We start from the raw sequence: 14,243 nt of genomic DNA, 5'->3' as shown, positions 1-14,243 counted from the left end.
CATACAAATTTGAATGATGTCCTTCCATTTCAGGTGGTCCAGATAATGCGGCGTGGTAGGGAGACCCTTCTGACTCTTCTAGAGGCATTTGTGTATGACCCCCTGGTGGACTGGACAGCAGGTGGTGAGGTTGGCTTTGCAGGAGCTGTATATGGAGGAGGTGGCCAGCAGGCGGAGAACAAGCAGAGCAAGAGAGAGATGGAGAGAGACATCACACGTAGCCTCTTCTCTTCTCGAGTGGCAGAGATTAAGGTTAGAATTAGAACATATTGAATTTAGGCTTTTCACACAAACATTGAACAAATGTATTGTGAAAAGCCCTATACAAATAAATTTGACGACTTGGTTTGCTAACCAAATTTTCTTCTTTTTTCTCAGGTGAATTGGTTTAAGAACCGTGATGAGATGACTGGAGTACTGCCGCAGGTGGAGGAGGCCGTGGAGGAGTACCTGAGCCTCCAGGAGCAGCTCACACAGGTTGAGAAAGTGCAGGGCAAACTGCTGGAGGAGATGGAATTCCTAGAGGATGCTGATACCAGAGCAGATCACCCCATCCACTCCCTGGAGCACAGGTCAGCAGATTCGTTTTTTGAAAGGAGTTAAGTTCAGCTGTTCACAATTATTGCTTGATCATTAATCATTAGTCTAGATTTGATGGGACAGATTAAGGCCCCGTCCACACGGAGACTCGTTTAGTTGTATACGTAAAACATTTGTATCGTATCAGCATTTCATCCAGACGGAGCCGGCGTTTTAGGAAACAGTATTTTTTTTAAACTGGGTCCCAGAGTGGATAAATCTGAAACCGACACCCTTGCGTTTTCGTGTGAACAGGCAATCCATATATTTTGTGAAACAGTGATCATCACCCCACGTCCCGCACGGTAAAGTCTAGAAGGGATACAACTACGACCACTGGGCATGCGCACATCAATAATGCATCATTTAATTACTGTATTTGCATTATTGTAAGGGTAGATTTTAGGGTTGGTGTAGGTGTTAATAAAACACAATCTGGTAAGTAGCACATTTATTTATTGTTATTTATTGTGAGATTTTGCCTCACTTCCGAACGTTGCTGTACCCCTTCTAGCCACAACTCTTCTTATCTCTTTTTAGTGTATTTCTGTGGCAGATAATTCTTGAGACGAGGGGGAAAAAAGATAGGGAAAGCTCTGGCTTCGTGTTGATGTGGCCTAAAGGTTCTCACTCTTATTCTCTCTCCCTTGCCTTCATAGATACTCTGAGCACACTCAGTTGCAGTCCAGACAGAGGACTGTACAGGATGCCATTGAGGGGAAGTTGTCAGATCTGGATCAGTGGATTAGTCAGTATCAAGCTGCCTTTTCCAGTTTAGAGGCCACCCAGCTTGCCAGCCTCCTCCAGGAGATCAGTAGTCCTATTGATTTAGGTACAATTGTCTTGGGCTGTTTTATGTTGTTTTGGGCTTTTTTGTTTGAAATTTGATGAGAAGTAAACTTCCAATGTGTTCCTTTGGTCTTTTTAAACTGCAGGTCCGCCCAGCTATGTGCCAGCAACAACTTTCTTGCAGAATGCAGGACAAGCACATCTGATCAGCCAGTGTGAGGCACTGGAGGCCGAGGTGAGCGCACTGTTACAGCAGCGGCGCTCTCAGCTGCGTGGCTGTCTTGAGCACCTGCACAGCTATGCCACCGTGGCCCTGTTGTATCCCCGTGCAGTGCTGCACAGGCACAGAGTTCACACGTGGAAACAGTGGATGGAGGAGCTGGTGTGTGACATGACTGTCGATCACTGCCAGACCGTCTATCACCAGTAAGAGCAACTACTAATTGTTCACTATCAGTCAAAAGACATGCTGGACACTTGTTGGCTGCTTTTCCTTCCCTTTGAGGTTTTAAGTTTCTAGTGCTTGTCACTTTAGATCAATTAGGTATTCATTAAAAAAAAAAAAAAGATATATATATATATATATTTATTATTATTATTATTATTATTATTATATATATATATATATATATATATATATATATATATATATATATTATTATATATATATTATTATGTATATATATATTATTATATATATATATTAATGTCCCCAAATTATATATACTTGGTTGTGTAAATCAGGATTCATATGTCCTGGAAAACCTGGAAATCTCAAATACTTTTAATACTGGTAATCATTTTAAAATGTATAATCACAAAGGTTTCTGTGACTTTTTAATTTCATTTTCATATTTGGTGATTTAATCAAATATAAATAAAAGCCTTCTTTTCTTTTTTAGATATGAAATGCAGTTTGCACCCCAGCCACCTCCTGCCACATGTCAGATTCTGTCTAGTATTGAGATGGCACTGCAGCACCATGCGGCAGAAACCAACACTCGGCTGATGCGGCAGGTAGAGCGTCTGAAGGCAGAGGGCGCTGGCGTGCCTGTGTGTGAGGAGCAGCTGCAGGAGATTGAACGATGTATCAAAGTCTTCCTGCATGAGGACGCTGAACTTGGCTCCTTTAGCCTGGCCGGCATCATCGTCTCTGCACTCTGTGCCCTCACCAGGTCTGAATCTGCGGTTTAAATAAAAAAAAGCTTACAAGAATTGTAAAAACCTCATTTGTTGTCAAGATTTTTTTTTTCTGGTCCTCCATGCCCAAATGTGTCCTTAAAGGATTAAAGGATGCAGTATGTTTCTGTGCTTTGCAGGCGTAACCTGGTGATGGAGGGAGCGGCAGCCAGTGCCGGAGAGCAGCTGGTGGAACTGACGTCCCGTGATGGCGCCTGGTTCCTGGAGGAGCTCTGCAGTATGAGTGGAAACATCACATGCCTTGTGCAACTGCTGCAGCAGTGCCAGCTTCTGTCACATGACCTGGATATCCTCAGTCCTGCTGAGACCTCACAAGTTGTCTACATGGCGAATGGCGTATACACCTGTCTTCAGGTAAGGATGTTCTCAGTGTTTAAAGGTGCAGTAAGCGATTTCTGGTAAACGCTGTTGATATTTGAAATCACCAAAAGAAACCTAAGGGGCATGATGCCGCCGAGGGTATGATGTCATCAGTAAGTGAAAGCAGTTTGTGTTACTATTCAGGTCGAATGACTAATTGTTATTCATTCCGTTCCAAAAAACAAACATGGTTTTCATGAGCTGCTCCCTACATAACCCAATAGTCCAATTAAGATGGAGTTATAGCGATCACTAGGGGTGTATGATATATATCATGTGCGATTTAATATTGTAATTGTCAAAAATCTCTCCACCTTTTAATGGTATTCAGTGGTTAAACAATTTGTATTAATATTTGCAGGAGCTCAACACAAACTTCCGTCAGATCATCTTCCCAGAGGCTCTGCGATGCATGCTGAAGGGGGAAAGCACATTAGAGACAATGCTAGCAGAACTCGATGCACTTATTGATCAATGCGCAGATGGAGTTTCACTGCAGGGGTTGGGGGAAGTTCTGCAGGCTCACCTTCGTAACACCACCTTGGGCCTGGAGGAGGATCCAGATGACCACTATCTGGATGTCACCAGGTAACATGGAAAATTGAAGTGTTTACTCTACAGTGCGTTTAAGCTGCATTACTTTTAGGATGGACTTAACCAGGGCTGTAGCTATTGAATATTTTAGTAATCGAGTATTCTACCAATTTTTCCATCGAGTAATCGGATAACTACTTTTTCTTTATTAAAGAGCAATACATAATGTACAAGAGAAAATAAGACAGGTATCTTAAAATGAACAACTAATTTGTTTCCTTTTTAGAATTTTTTCTAGTTTTACTGCTGAAATTGGATACATTAATCTCTGTACTAAAACTAAACCAATTTAGTGCATTCAATTGCCACATTTTAATGCAAATACAAATTATATAAATATAAAAATATATAAAAATATAAAAATTACTATTAACTATTTTATTTACTCTTAAACCTACAACCTATAAATCAAAATAATAGTAATCTAAATTATACTGCATAAACATTGCATTTATGTTGTGCATTGTAACTTTCAAGCTTCAGCTCAGGTATGACACAAGCCTTTACGGTTTTCTGAAGGCTTTGTGGCTTTTGTAAGAAGCAAAAAAATGTTGGACAGGAAGGAAACTTGGAACAGGAGCAAGAACAAGAGTAGAGATGGGCATAGGCCTACTAGATGCGTGGAACAGCTCTAACGTCAACAAATCCGCTGTTAAAAACAAACCATCACCTCTGATTTTGATACCTGCACTCGATCGTCACATTACAATTATTCACATTCTCAGTGTTAAACGCAATGCTATCGCAACATATAAACTACAATGAAGTGGGTCGCTTTAAATTAGCTAAATTACATTTCTTAAATAGGCTAACCTAAACCAGGGTCGACAACCTATGCAGCACACGGAGGAGTAGCCTAACCGCTGGAGATGTGTTTGTGTTTAATTCCGATAAAGTTATCACACTTACAGATCTACATTTTGAGCTCATCATTCTTCATAGGAACACAGCTTGTTTTATTAAGTTAGGAGCTATGAATAGCCTGTGATTAAAGTGTGAGATTTAAATTACGCAAATCAATTAAAGCACGCAGCTCTGAAAGCACGAGCACTGCGCATTACACGCACACAACAGTTACAGCTTGTTCTGCTATTTGTTGCGCTTAGCTTTGAGAACATTTTAATGGTGTATTTCGTGATGTCAAGTGTATATATATAATGTCCCATTAAACATTTAACTTACACATCACAATAACGGTGATGCATGTGCAAACTCCATTCATGATGGTTAGCCTATGTGTTTCGAGTGCTGGTCTCTCTTCAGCTGACGCGCAAAGTTCCGCGAACTGCTGCAAATTAAGTTTTAAGCGTTTTAAATATTCAGCGTCGCATCCTGAAGCTCAACATACAGTTGTCTTCTTCATTTAAAAATAGCGCGACTAAATTATATCACCAGTGCTGATGCTGCTCTCTCTCGCATTGCAGTCTCTGATCTTGAGATGAGCTGAAACCAAAAGCTAAAGAGCGACACAAGTTCATTGCGTTTTACCGTGAAATGAGTTCCGCGTCTTTATTAAAATCAACACATTAATGATTTCTCTCATCCAGCTGCAATTTTTAGAATGTTACTTTTTATTAGTTTACCCACCAGACCTGTGGATATAATCGCGATCCGCGCAGTGTGCGCTAGTCCTCACACAAAAAATGTCTTTCTGCGACATGACTGTGTGCAGTTAAATGGACTACACGAAGTTTCTAGGCACCTGATTTTGCCTCAATGATTTTTTGAATTCGAGTGACTCGAGGAATCGTTTCAGCCCTTGACTTGACTTTGTCTTTGTTTTATGTGCTGTCTTGTCAGGGTTCTGCGGGCCCAGTACTCAGAACTGATTCAGCCACGCAGTATGGAGAGCTCTGTGCAGGAAACACCCAAGATGAGTGCTGGTCAGATGTTGTTGGTAGCTTTTGATGGCATGTTTGCACAGCTGGAGACTGCTTTTGGACTTCTGATTGACAAGGTAAAAAGCTGAAAGGCTGCAATGTAATTATGTAAAAGTATATTCTGTGATGGGGTCAGGGCAATGTTCCCTCTAAGCTGCACGCGTTCGCGGCTGCGCACTTGTGATGCCGCGGCCGCGCAGAGAGAATAAAATGCAGCGCAGACGATAGACACATACGCGAAATGTGGGGAGAAACCCATTTGATTGTAGTTTAAATGAGAAATAATTGCAGTGCTCTGTTCTACCGCTTTAGAGTTAGTATCGCTATCGTGTTAGAACCAGTGTATGCGGTTTACAGGTTTCAAAGAAAGACAATGATGTCACGTGTGAGCTAGCAGCAGTGAGTCGTGTTTGCGTTTCTCATTGCCTCTCATTTTGAGCTATTTGGACCGCAAAGACATGGAATAAACCTCATGTTTTAAAGAAGAGTGGCTTGATTAAGTGGTGGAAAATAACAGATGATGGTCACAGCATGGTAACAAAACAGACATTTACAGTTACACACACCACAAGTGTAGCGTGCTAACTCTAAACACCAAAGTAACACACATCAGTTTAAAAAGATGTCTGTGGTTTGGGTTTCAGTGATGTTTAGATAACTATAAAAGAGTTCACATGTTCCCTTGAACATATTTAGCTATTAGATCTATTTAATTACTTCAGTTCGTTTTTTTTATACATTAGTGTGTGTATGGTTTTTTTAATGTTTTTTTTTTTATAATATACTATCAGTTTAAATACTTTCATTAGTTTTTATATTATAGCCAATTATAATTGTATTTATAGTTTAAGCCTAATAAATAATTGATCTCACAAGGGGATTGTTTATGGATACTTGCCATTAAAACGTTTGAAAACCCCTGATATAGAAAATCTAGGAAATTAATTAACAATAAACAAACATTTAATATAGATGGTTTAATGTTGCCTGTCGCCAATAAATGACTGTACAAAAACACACTAAGAACCATCTTGGTGTAACCGCTTAATTTTTTTCATATTATATTATAAAGAATTGTCTGGGGGAGATTTTAATAGTATTTCTTGGTAAAGAAGACTAGAGTTAACAGCACTGTAAAATGTGCTTAATTTAGTGACTTCTGAATTAACAGTTTTTTTATTATAATTTTTTATTTAATATATCACTGTTACATCAATGGTTAAATAAATTAGAAATGGCACATTGAAGTTAAAAGTTATAACTGCATGATGAAATCACTTTTTTTGTGTGCGTTTACATGCGCTGTACAGGTAAAGAATGTTTTTGCTCAGGTGACCAAATTGTCCGCCCAATAGAGAAGTTTTGCTCAGCAAGAAAAGAAATGAGAGGAAACATTGGGTCAGGGTTTCCTTTTTTCCTTTCCTTAGCTGCCTGAGAAGTTTATTTAGATTAGAGTGGTGTCTGAATAAATCCTGTTTTCCCCTTCAGCTGAACTCTATGGATGTGCCTGCTGCCTGGAGAAAGGTGGATGTGATCAGGGAGTCCAGGGCTACACAGGTCCATTTCTTTGATAATGCTCAGACCAGGCAGGTCTTGGAAGAGATTTTCTTTCTGAAGAGACTCCAGACCATCCGAGACTTCTTCCGTCTGTGTGGATCATTTGCACAGACGCTATCTGGTAAATATATTAGGATTGATGCATGAATTAAGTAATGTAAAGTAGCACACAACTGTAGTATGTTATAGTGCAGTATGAGGCTCTTGATTAGGCACACTTCTCACTTTTTCCAACAGGAACATGCCCTGCACCCACAGATGAGGCTCCACCCTCTAATGGCCCAGTACCCATTGTGAAACCCATATATCGAAGCTCCACTGTAGTGAGCGAGGACCAGATGATGCGGCCCATCAAAGCCTTCACGGCAGACTTTGTGAGGCAGATGCTAATGGGGCTCCCCACCCAGGCTCTGGGCCTAGCCATCTGCAGCACTCTCAGTGCGCTCGGCATGGACCTCATTGCCCAGGTGGAGGCCAAGGACTTTGGAGCTGAGGGGAAGGTTTCTCTCGATGACCTGTGCAAGAAAGCAGTAGAGCAAGGGGTGCAGGCTGGGCGGATATCCCAGCTGCTGCTCAACAGGGCCACAGTGCTGGCCAGCTCCTACGACACCGCCTGGAAAAAACTGGACCTGGTGCGACGTCTGGAGGTCAGCATCGAAGCCTGTAAGGTCAGCCTGCAGAGGACACAGCTTCACATCACAATGTTCCAGGTAAGAACCGGTTCTCTTTAATTTATGAAAAAATTGACAGCGGTTTTGGGTGTAACCCTCCAAACTGCCTCATCAGTGGCAGCATGAGGACATTCTCGGTGCAAGGACGCAGCCCATGACGGTCAGTCCCCCACCTCGTTCCATCATCCTCAGCAACATGAAGAAGAAGCTCTACAAACTCAGTCAGGATGAAGCTTCTATTGGCAGCGTCCAGGTTAAAACCGTTGCTTGTTTTAGAGAACATGTCATTGTGAAATTGAAACCTTGTAATCTAAACCATGTTGGATTTTGCATTGCAGGAGAAGCTGGCAGGTCTAGAGGGCAGCATAGAGCAGAGGCTGAAGTGGGCCGGTGGCGCAAACCCCGCACTCGCCCCAGTGCTACAGGACTTTGAGGCCACTATAGCAGAGCGCCGTACCTTGGTGATGAAGGAGAGTCAGCGTGCCAACCAGGTTACTTTTCTCTGCAGCACCATCCTCAACTTTGAAGGTTTGCGTACCCGTACCCCTGAAGCCTTGAACATGGATGCCTCACTTTTTGAACTTGTGAAACGATGCCAGGCCACCTGCTCCTTTGCTGCCCAGTTCAGCACCTCTGTTTCCCCTCTGGAACTTCAGCTACTGCACAGACTGGTGGGTGTGAAATCACTTTCACTTTGAAATGTATTTGACAGCGACTCTGAAAGCTCAACATTCCTGTTTGTATATTACAGCACAACATGTGATTACCCATATGAATTATCTACTAAAGTATTTGGTCAACTATTTCTCTGTAATCTGTCATCCGTTTCTAATTGAAAACCACTGGATTGTGTCTTCGCAGAGTCCTGCCATGGATCTGTCCATTGGTGGGCCTGAGTGGCTAGTGTATGCACAGAGTCACCTCACCCAGGAGATGTCTAGTCAAAGAGCCATGCAGGAGGACAGAGAGCAGCAGCTGGAGAGTGTGACAGAGACACTACAGCTGCTGGTTGACTCCATAAAAGGAGTCCTGTCCCATCACAACCGCCAACTTGCTGATGTTAAGCACCTACTGCGTGCAATGGCAAAGGTATTTAATATTTAAATGGTTGATTTGTTTAGTTTATTTATCTGCTGCCAAAAAAGTGTTTTTAAGTGAGAATAGCTTTTGTGTATGCTCTGTTAACTGCTTTTTAATTTGGCAGGATGAGGAAAATGCCCTTGCAGAGGGAGAGGAAGTGACTTATGAGGGCAGTGTACGTCAGTTCCTGTCTGAATACAAGGCATGGCAAGATAATGTGCAGATAGTGCTGTTCACAGTAGTGCAAGCCACAGGTCAACCACGCAGCCAAGAGCAGGTTGAGCTGCTGCAGGAGATTCCTGCCACCCTGAAGGAGCTAAAGGTTCAGAGCCAGGGGTGAGTACTTGTGCCGGATTCAGAACAGAACTTGTATGTCTTGAAGTAGCTTTTGTAGTTCAAAAATGTTTTGTTTTTTTCCCCCCTTAGCATCTACAATGGCTTGGTTGGCTTTGCCTCTCCCCTTGTCACTGAGAGAGGAAGTGACTGTGTGAGTCCCACTTCCACAGTCCAGACCAGCTTTGCTGCAGGTAAGTTTAACACTAGAACCGCCACGGGGTAAAATTTACCCATGGCTGTTTTTCAAATGTACATAACAGATTTCCAATAAAATATCCATGTCTCCCAGTCACTGACTTTTACTAAAACTGTGTTATTTACAATCCCCTGTTGTTAAAAATTATAATTTAGATAAAACCAGATTTAAAAACGGGGCATTTATACCTATAAGCGCCAGCGGCTCAAATTTACCCCTATATAATTCCTCTATTTTCGCACTGTTTGAGCAACATGTCGGCTTACTGTAAACAGTCACACAACGCACGGTCAAATAAAGATGTTTTAGCCTATTTATAAATGTTCAGACTTTGGATTAATCATACATTTTTGTTCTGCAATTTTGTATTGAGTATTGTTTGCTACTGTGTTGCTATTTATTCAAGTCTGCCCGTTTCCTGAAAAAAAAAAAACATCCGATATGATGGAGTGAATAAAACAATTTTCATGATTATCCCAAGTTTATTGGTGTTGTTCTCTTATTCAAATTATAAATGATAGAACTCTACAAATGAATAATAATTAGGTCAAACTGTGCGCTTGAATTCGTATGTTATCCTTATCGTAAGTTGTCATACATCTTATGCAGTGCTGTGAATTATTATTATTATTATTATTATTATTATTATTAATAATAATAATAATAATAATTATTATTATTATTGCTCTTCATTGTCTATTTAGGGTATTTTAGTAATTTAAATAACATGGGTTATCTTAATATGGGATAAATTAGATTTTTATTATAATATTACACCACCCAAATATGTATTTATTTACATCTAATTCGCGTTGTCATTGCAGGCTGGTTTAGCTTTTTAGCCGTATCAGTGCAGTAATAATCTGCATGGGTAAATTTTACCCGCTGGCGGTTCTAGTGTTAAGGTGTTTTAGTGGGGTTTTTTTGTATGTGATCAGTGTCACTGAACTTGAGCTCTCTGTCACTGTAGCAGTGCGTTGCAGTGGAGTGAAGACCCAGCCGGACAGCATGTCTCAGAATGCCCGCAAAGCAATTCCTCGAAACTTTGGGACACCGACGGACACTCCCCCCAGCACTCTGATGATCAACAGTAAAGGATTAGCCCCGAGCCCCAAAAGAGCTGTGCGGGATCCCAAAACTGGGAGAGGTTAGTCATAATGCAAATGCCTTGATCTTATACATCACTCCATTTTAAAATGTCTCTATATGTAGGAACCGTACATCTGCGAGAACTTTTCCACAAGTTCTCTCTCATAAAGTTTAGGTTTTATTAGGGCCCGAGCACTTATGGTGTGAGGACCCTATTGTAATTGCTAAGCCTATTATTATTCTTCTCTGAAATGAATCACATTTTTGAGGGCCTAAACATGCTCAAAATCATGAAACTTTGCACACGCTTCAAAAGTGGTGAAATATTTACATCTGATATGGGTTTCAGAATTAGGTGTGGCAAAATGGCTCGATAGCGCCACCTACAAAATTTCAATTAAGCGCCGTTCGAGCTATGTTTCACGTACAAGTATAAAATTCGGTAGACACATGTATAAAAAAAAAAAAAGCCTAATACCTACAAAAAAGACCCTTGGTGCACAATCTGAAACCCCAACAGGAAGCGAGTGGTTTTTTTTGTTTGTTTTTTTGCTAAATTTCCAGATGTTGTACTTTAACGAACTCCTCCTAGAGATTTAATCATCAAAATCATCAGCACATCAACTCAAGTTAAGGGATGCTCATATGTTCAGCCAAAATATGTTAAATATTTTTAACAGTTTTAAATTACAATGGATTATGGGGATGTTATCTTCTGTAAGAAAATGCATTTTTATTTAAAAAAAAATATATATATACACACACACACACACACACACACACACACACACACACACACACACACACACACACACACACACACACACACACACCTACCTAAAGGATTATTAGGAACACCTGTTCAATTTCTCATTAATGCAATTATCTAATCAACCAATCACATGGCAGTTGCTTCAATGCATTTAGGGGTGTGGTCCTGGTCAAGACAATCTCCTGAACTCCAAACTGAATGTCTGAATGGGAAAGAAAGGTGATTTAAGCAATTTTGAGCGTGGCATGGTTGTTGGTGCCAGACGGGCCGGTCGGAGTATTTTTACAATCTGCTCAGTTACTGGGATTTTCACCCACAACCATTTCTAGGGTTTACAAAGAACGGTGTGAAAAGGGAAAAACATCCAGTATGCGGCAGTCCTGTGGGCGAAAATGCCTTGTTGATGCTAGAGGTCAGAGGAGAATGGGCCGACTGATTCAAGCTGATAGAAGAGCAACTTTGACTGAAATAACCACTCGTTACAACCGAGGTATGCAGCAAAGCATTTGTGAAGCCACAACACGCACAACCTTGAGGCGGATGGGCTACAACAGCAGAAGACCCCACCGGGTACCACTCATCTCCACTACAAATAGGAAAAAGAGGCTACTATTTGCACGAGCTCACCAAAATTGGACAGTTGAAGACTGGAAAAATGTTGCCTGGTCTGAGTCTCGATTTCTGTTGAGACATTCAGATGGTAGAGTCAGAATTTGGAACAGAATGAGAACATGGATCCATCATGCCTTGTTACCACTGTACAGGCTGGTGGTGGTGGTGTAATGGTGTGGGGGATGTTTTCTTGGCACACTTTAAGCCCCTTAGTGCCAATTGGGCATCGTTTAAATGCCACGGCCTACCTGAGCATTGTTTCTGACCATGTCCATCCCTTTATGACCACCATGTCCCCATCCTCTGATGGCTACTTCCAGCAGGATAATGCACCATGTCACAAAGCTGGAATCATTTCAAATTGGTTTCTTGAACATGACAATGAGTTCACTGTACTAAAATGGCCCCCACAGTCACCAGATCTCAACCCAATAGAGCATCTTTGGGATGTGGTGGAACGGGAGCTTCGTGCCCTGGATGTGCATCCCACAAATCTCCATCAACTGCAAGATGCTATCCTATCAAGATGGGCCAACATTTCTAAAGAATGCTTTCAGCACCTTGTTGAATCAATGCCACGTAGAATTAAGGCAGTTCTGAAGGCGATAGGGGGTCAAACACAGTATTAGTATGGTGTTCTTAATAATGCTTTAGATGAGTGTATTTGTAGCTTTATATCAACTTGAAGCTTTGCCAAGATCACTGATCAGCAATTTTTCCTACAGCTGTGCAAGAGAGGAATTCCTACGCTGTCAGTGTGTGGAAGAGGGTGAAGGCCAAACTGGAAGGGAGAGATGTAGACCCTAACAGGAGAATGAGTGTCACTGAACAGGTGAGCATTCCTCCTTTACATCTACTATCCTACTACTACCGTTGTGCATTTTTCTTAATGCATATTTGTCCCCTCTCTCTCTTTTAAGGTGGATTATGTCATCAAAGAGGCGACGAACGTGGACAACCTGGCACAGTTGTACGAGGGATGGACGGCATGGGTGTGAACGGGATCCTTGTAGATCACTTTGGTCCAGCGAGGGTAGAAATCCACCAAAATCCACTGGGTCTGGGGCAATGGAGCCACAGAGCACCATGCAGGAAAGGGGTGGGGGTGTAGAGACCCTCCCTCAGGCCCATACCGGATCCCCGTAGCACAGCTACATCCGGCGATCCAGCTAACACCACGAAATGGGTCTGCATCTGTCTCCCCGGGATGTGTGGGAGCTCATCAAGATGGGGAGGCAGGGTGGGGGGACAAGGCACACGGCTTGAACAACCCCCCACCAACCAACCCCTGTATCAACAACAAATAAATGTCTGTCAACTATCAAAACAAATAGGATTTGCCACAGGGAAAATTTGCGGGAGACAGTTTATCCACTCTTAGAGCAGAGGTCTGCAGTAATTAGCGAGTTTCTAGACTACATTTGTGCGAGAGTGGAAGGAAAGTGTGATCCGGTCTTCGAGGGATCCTCTGGCATCTGTTTTTGGATGGCTCGGGGTCACGACTTGCGGCTGAGCTGTCTCCTGCTTCAGCAGGTGTGTGGAGGGCTGTGTAACCAGAAGGCTCAAGGGACTCCATTCAAAGCCAGAAGGCCTTTGACAGACCTTAGAGTTTGTTCTTAACCACACAAAAAAGACCTTTCCCCTCAAGTATATATAAAAAACGTTGCAAAAACTTATTTTACACCTTCTCTAATTTATTGCACAAATTTCACAATTAAAAGGCGAATCGCAAAGTGGCTTTGGGAACATTCACTGTCGTGAGTTTCTCAATGTTTGGCACAATGAATGATATGCTTGGAGTTGGTAAGTGCTCGGTCTGAGGTCTCTATTTGATTTTGATCTTTGAGAATGACCCAGGCTCAATGTGGTGAGATGTGCAAATCAGTTTCTAAATGCTTTTTTCTTAGTATGCATCTCTGATCTTGTTTGTGTATTGTAGATTTTTCTCCCTGTCCTTCTTTACTATGGATTTAGTTAGTCTAGATTAATCCTTTTTTTGACTTGCCTGTGGAAGTGTATCATTGCTGATACACGTCCCCATTAAAGCTTGCGTTTTACTGAACTTGACCTAGTTTTACATTTTTAGTGGGAGAAATAAGTAATGGAATAGTGATGTGGTGATGGTTATAATTGTTGTCTCAATGGTTTTACTCCATTTTGTTGGTCAAATAAAACTATAATTAAACCTCTTTGGTCTTCATTAGAGTGTTTGCTGTATCTATTCATGTTTATCTGAATTTTTACCCTTTGGCGTATTCATACATACGCCAGATTTACTAAACAGGGTAAATTAGTGTGAGAGCACAATCCCCCCCCCCCCCCCCCCCCAAAAAGCATTGGTGGAAGCGGAAAGATCAGTGTGTGACCTACTGACGACGCGCAAATTAAAGAACCGACGCAGCTGGATCATTTCCATAATGACCAAATTAGCGTCTGGTTTAAGAATGCGTGCTTTTGGGTTCGGGTTAGATCTACAATTTATACTGCAATTTATCTCTGTTCAAGAACAATGCTTTATTACCCTTTCA

At 41.7% G+C, this 14,243-nt stretch overlaps 1 protein-coding gene across 1 annotated transcript in view; it reads left to right on the top strand.

Moving 5' to 3' along the window:
• smg1 (SMG1 nonsense mediated mRNA decay associated PI3K related kinase) overlaps window positions 1-13,914 on the top strand; it is a 47,953-nt gene extending 34,039 nt beyond the window's left edge. Inside the window, exons 45-62 of the mRNA XM_079833597.1 lie at window positions 34-252; window positions 379-572; window positions 1,239-1,411; window positions 1,515-1,794; window positions 2,271-2,543; window positions 2,688-2,922; window positions 3,290-3,516; window positions 5,323-5,479; window positions 6,891-7,080; window positions 7,197-7,669; window positions 7,746-7,883; window positions 7,969-8,301; window positions 8,492-8,719; window positions 8,835-9,046; window positions 9,137-9,237; window positions 10,213-10,389; window positions 12,441-12,547; window positions 12,636-13,914. Of these exons, the coding sequence (XP_079689723.1) occupies window positions 34-252; window positions 379-572; window positions 1,239-1,411; window positions 1,515-1,794; window positions 2,271-2,543; window positions 2,688-2,922; window positions 3,290-3,516; window positions 5,323-5,479; window positions 6,891-7,080; window positions 7,197-7,669; window positions 7,746-7,883; window positions 7,969-8,301; window positions 8,492-8,719; window positions 8,835-9,046; window positions 9,137-9,237; window positions 10,213-10,389; window positions 12,441-12,547; window positions 12,636-12,713 (3,795 nt within the window). The 3' untranslated portion in view covers window positions 12,714-13,914. The remainder of the gene's footprint in view (window positions 1-33; window positions 253-378; window positions 573-1,238; window positions 1,412-1,514; window positions 1,795-2,270; window positions 2,544-2,687; window positions 2,923-3,289; window positions 3,517-5,322; window positions 5,480-6,890; window positions 7,081-7,196; window positions 7,670-7,745; window positions 7,884-7,968; window positions 8,302-8,491; window positions 8,720-8,834; window positions 9,047-9,136; window positions 9,238-10,212; window positions 10,390-12,440; window positions 12,548-12,635) is intronic.
• The last annotated feature ends 329 nt before the right edge of the window (window positions 13,915-14,243 follow it).

This window comes from Gobio gobio (assembly GCF_949357685.1).
Source record: "Gobio gobio genome assembly, chromosome: 1".
Lineage (NCBI taxonomy): Eukaryota > Metazoa > Chordata > Actinopteri > Cypriniformes > Gobionidae > Gobio > Gobio gobio.
Note: the sequence above shows the minus strand (reverse complement) of the source record. Positions and strands in the feature narration are given on the sequence as shown.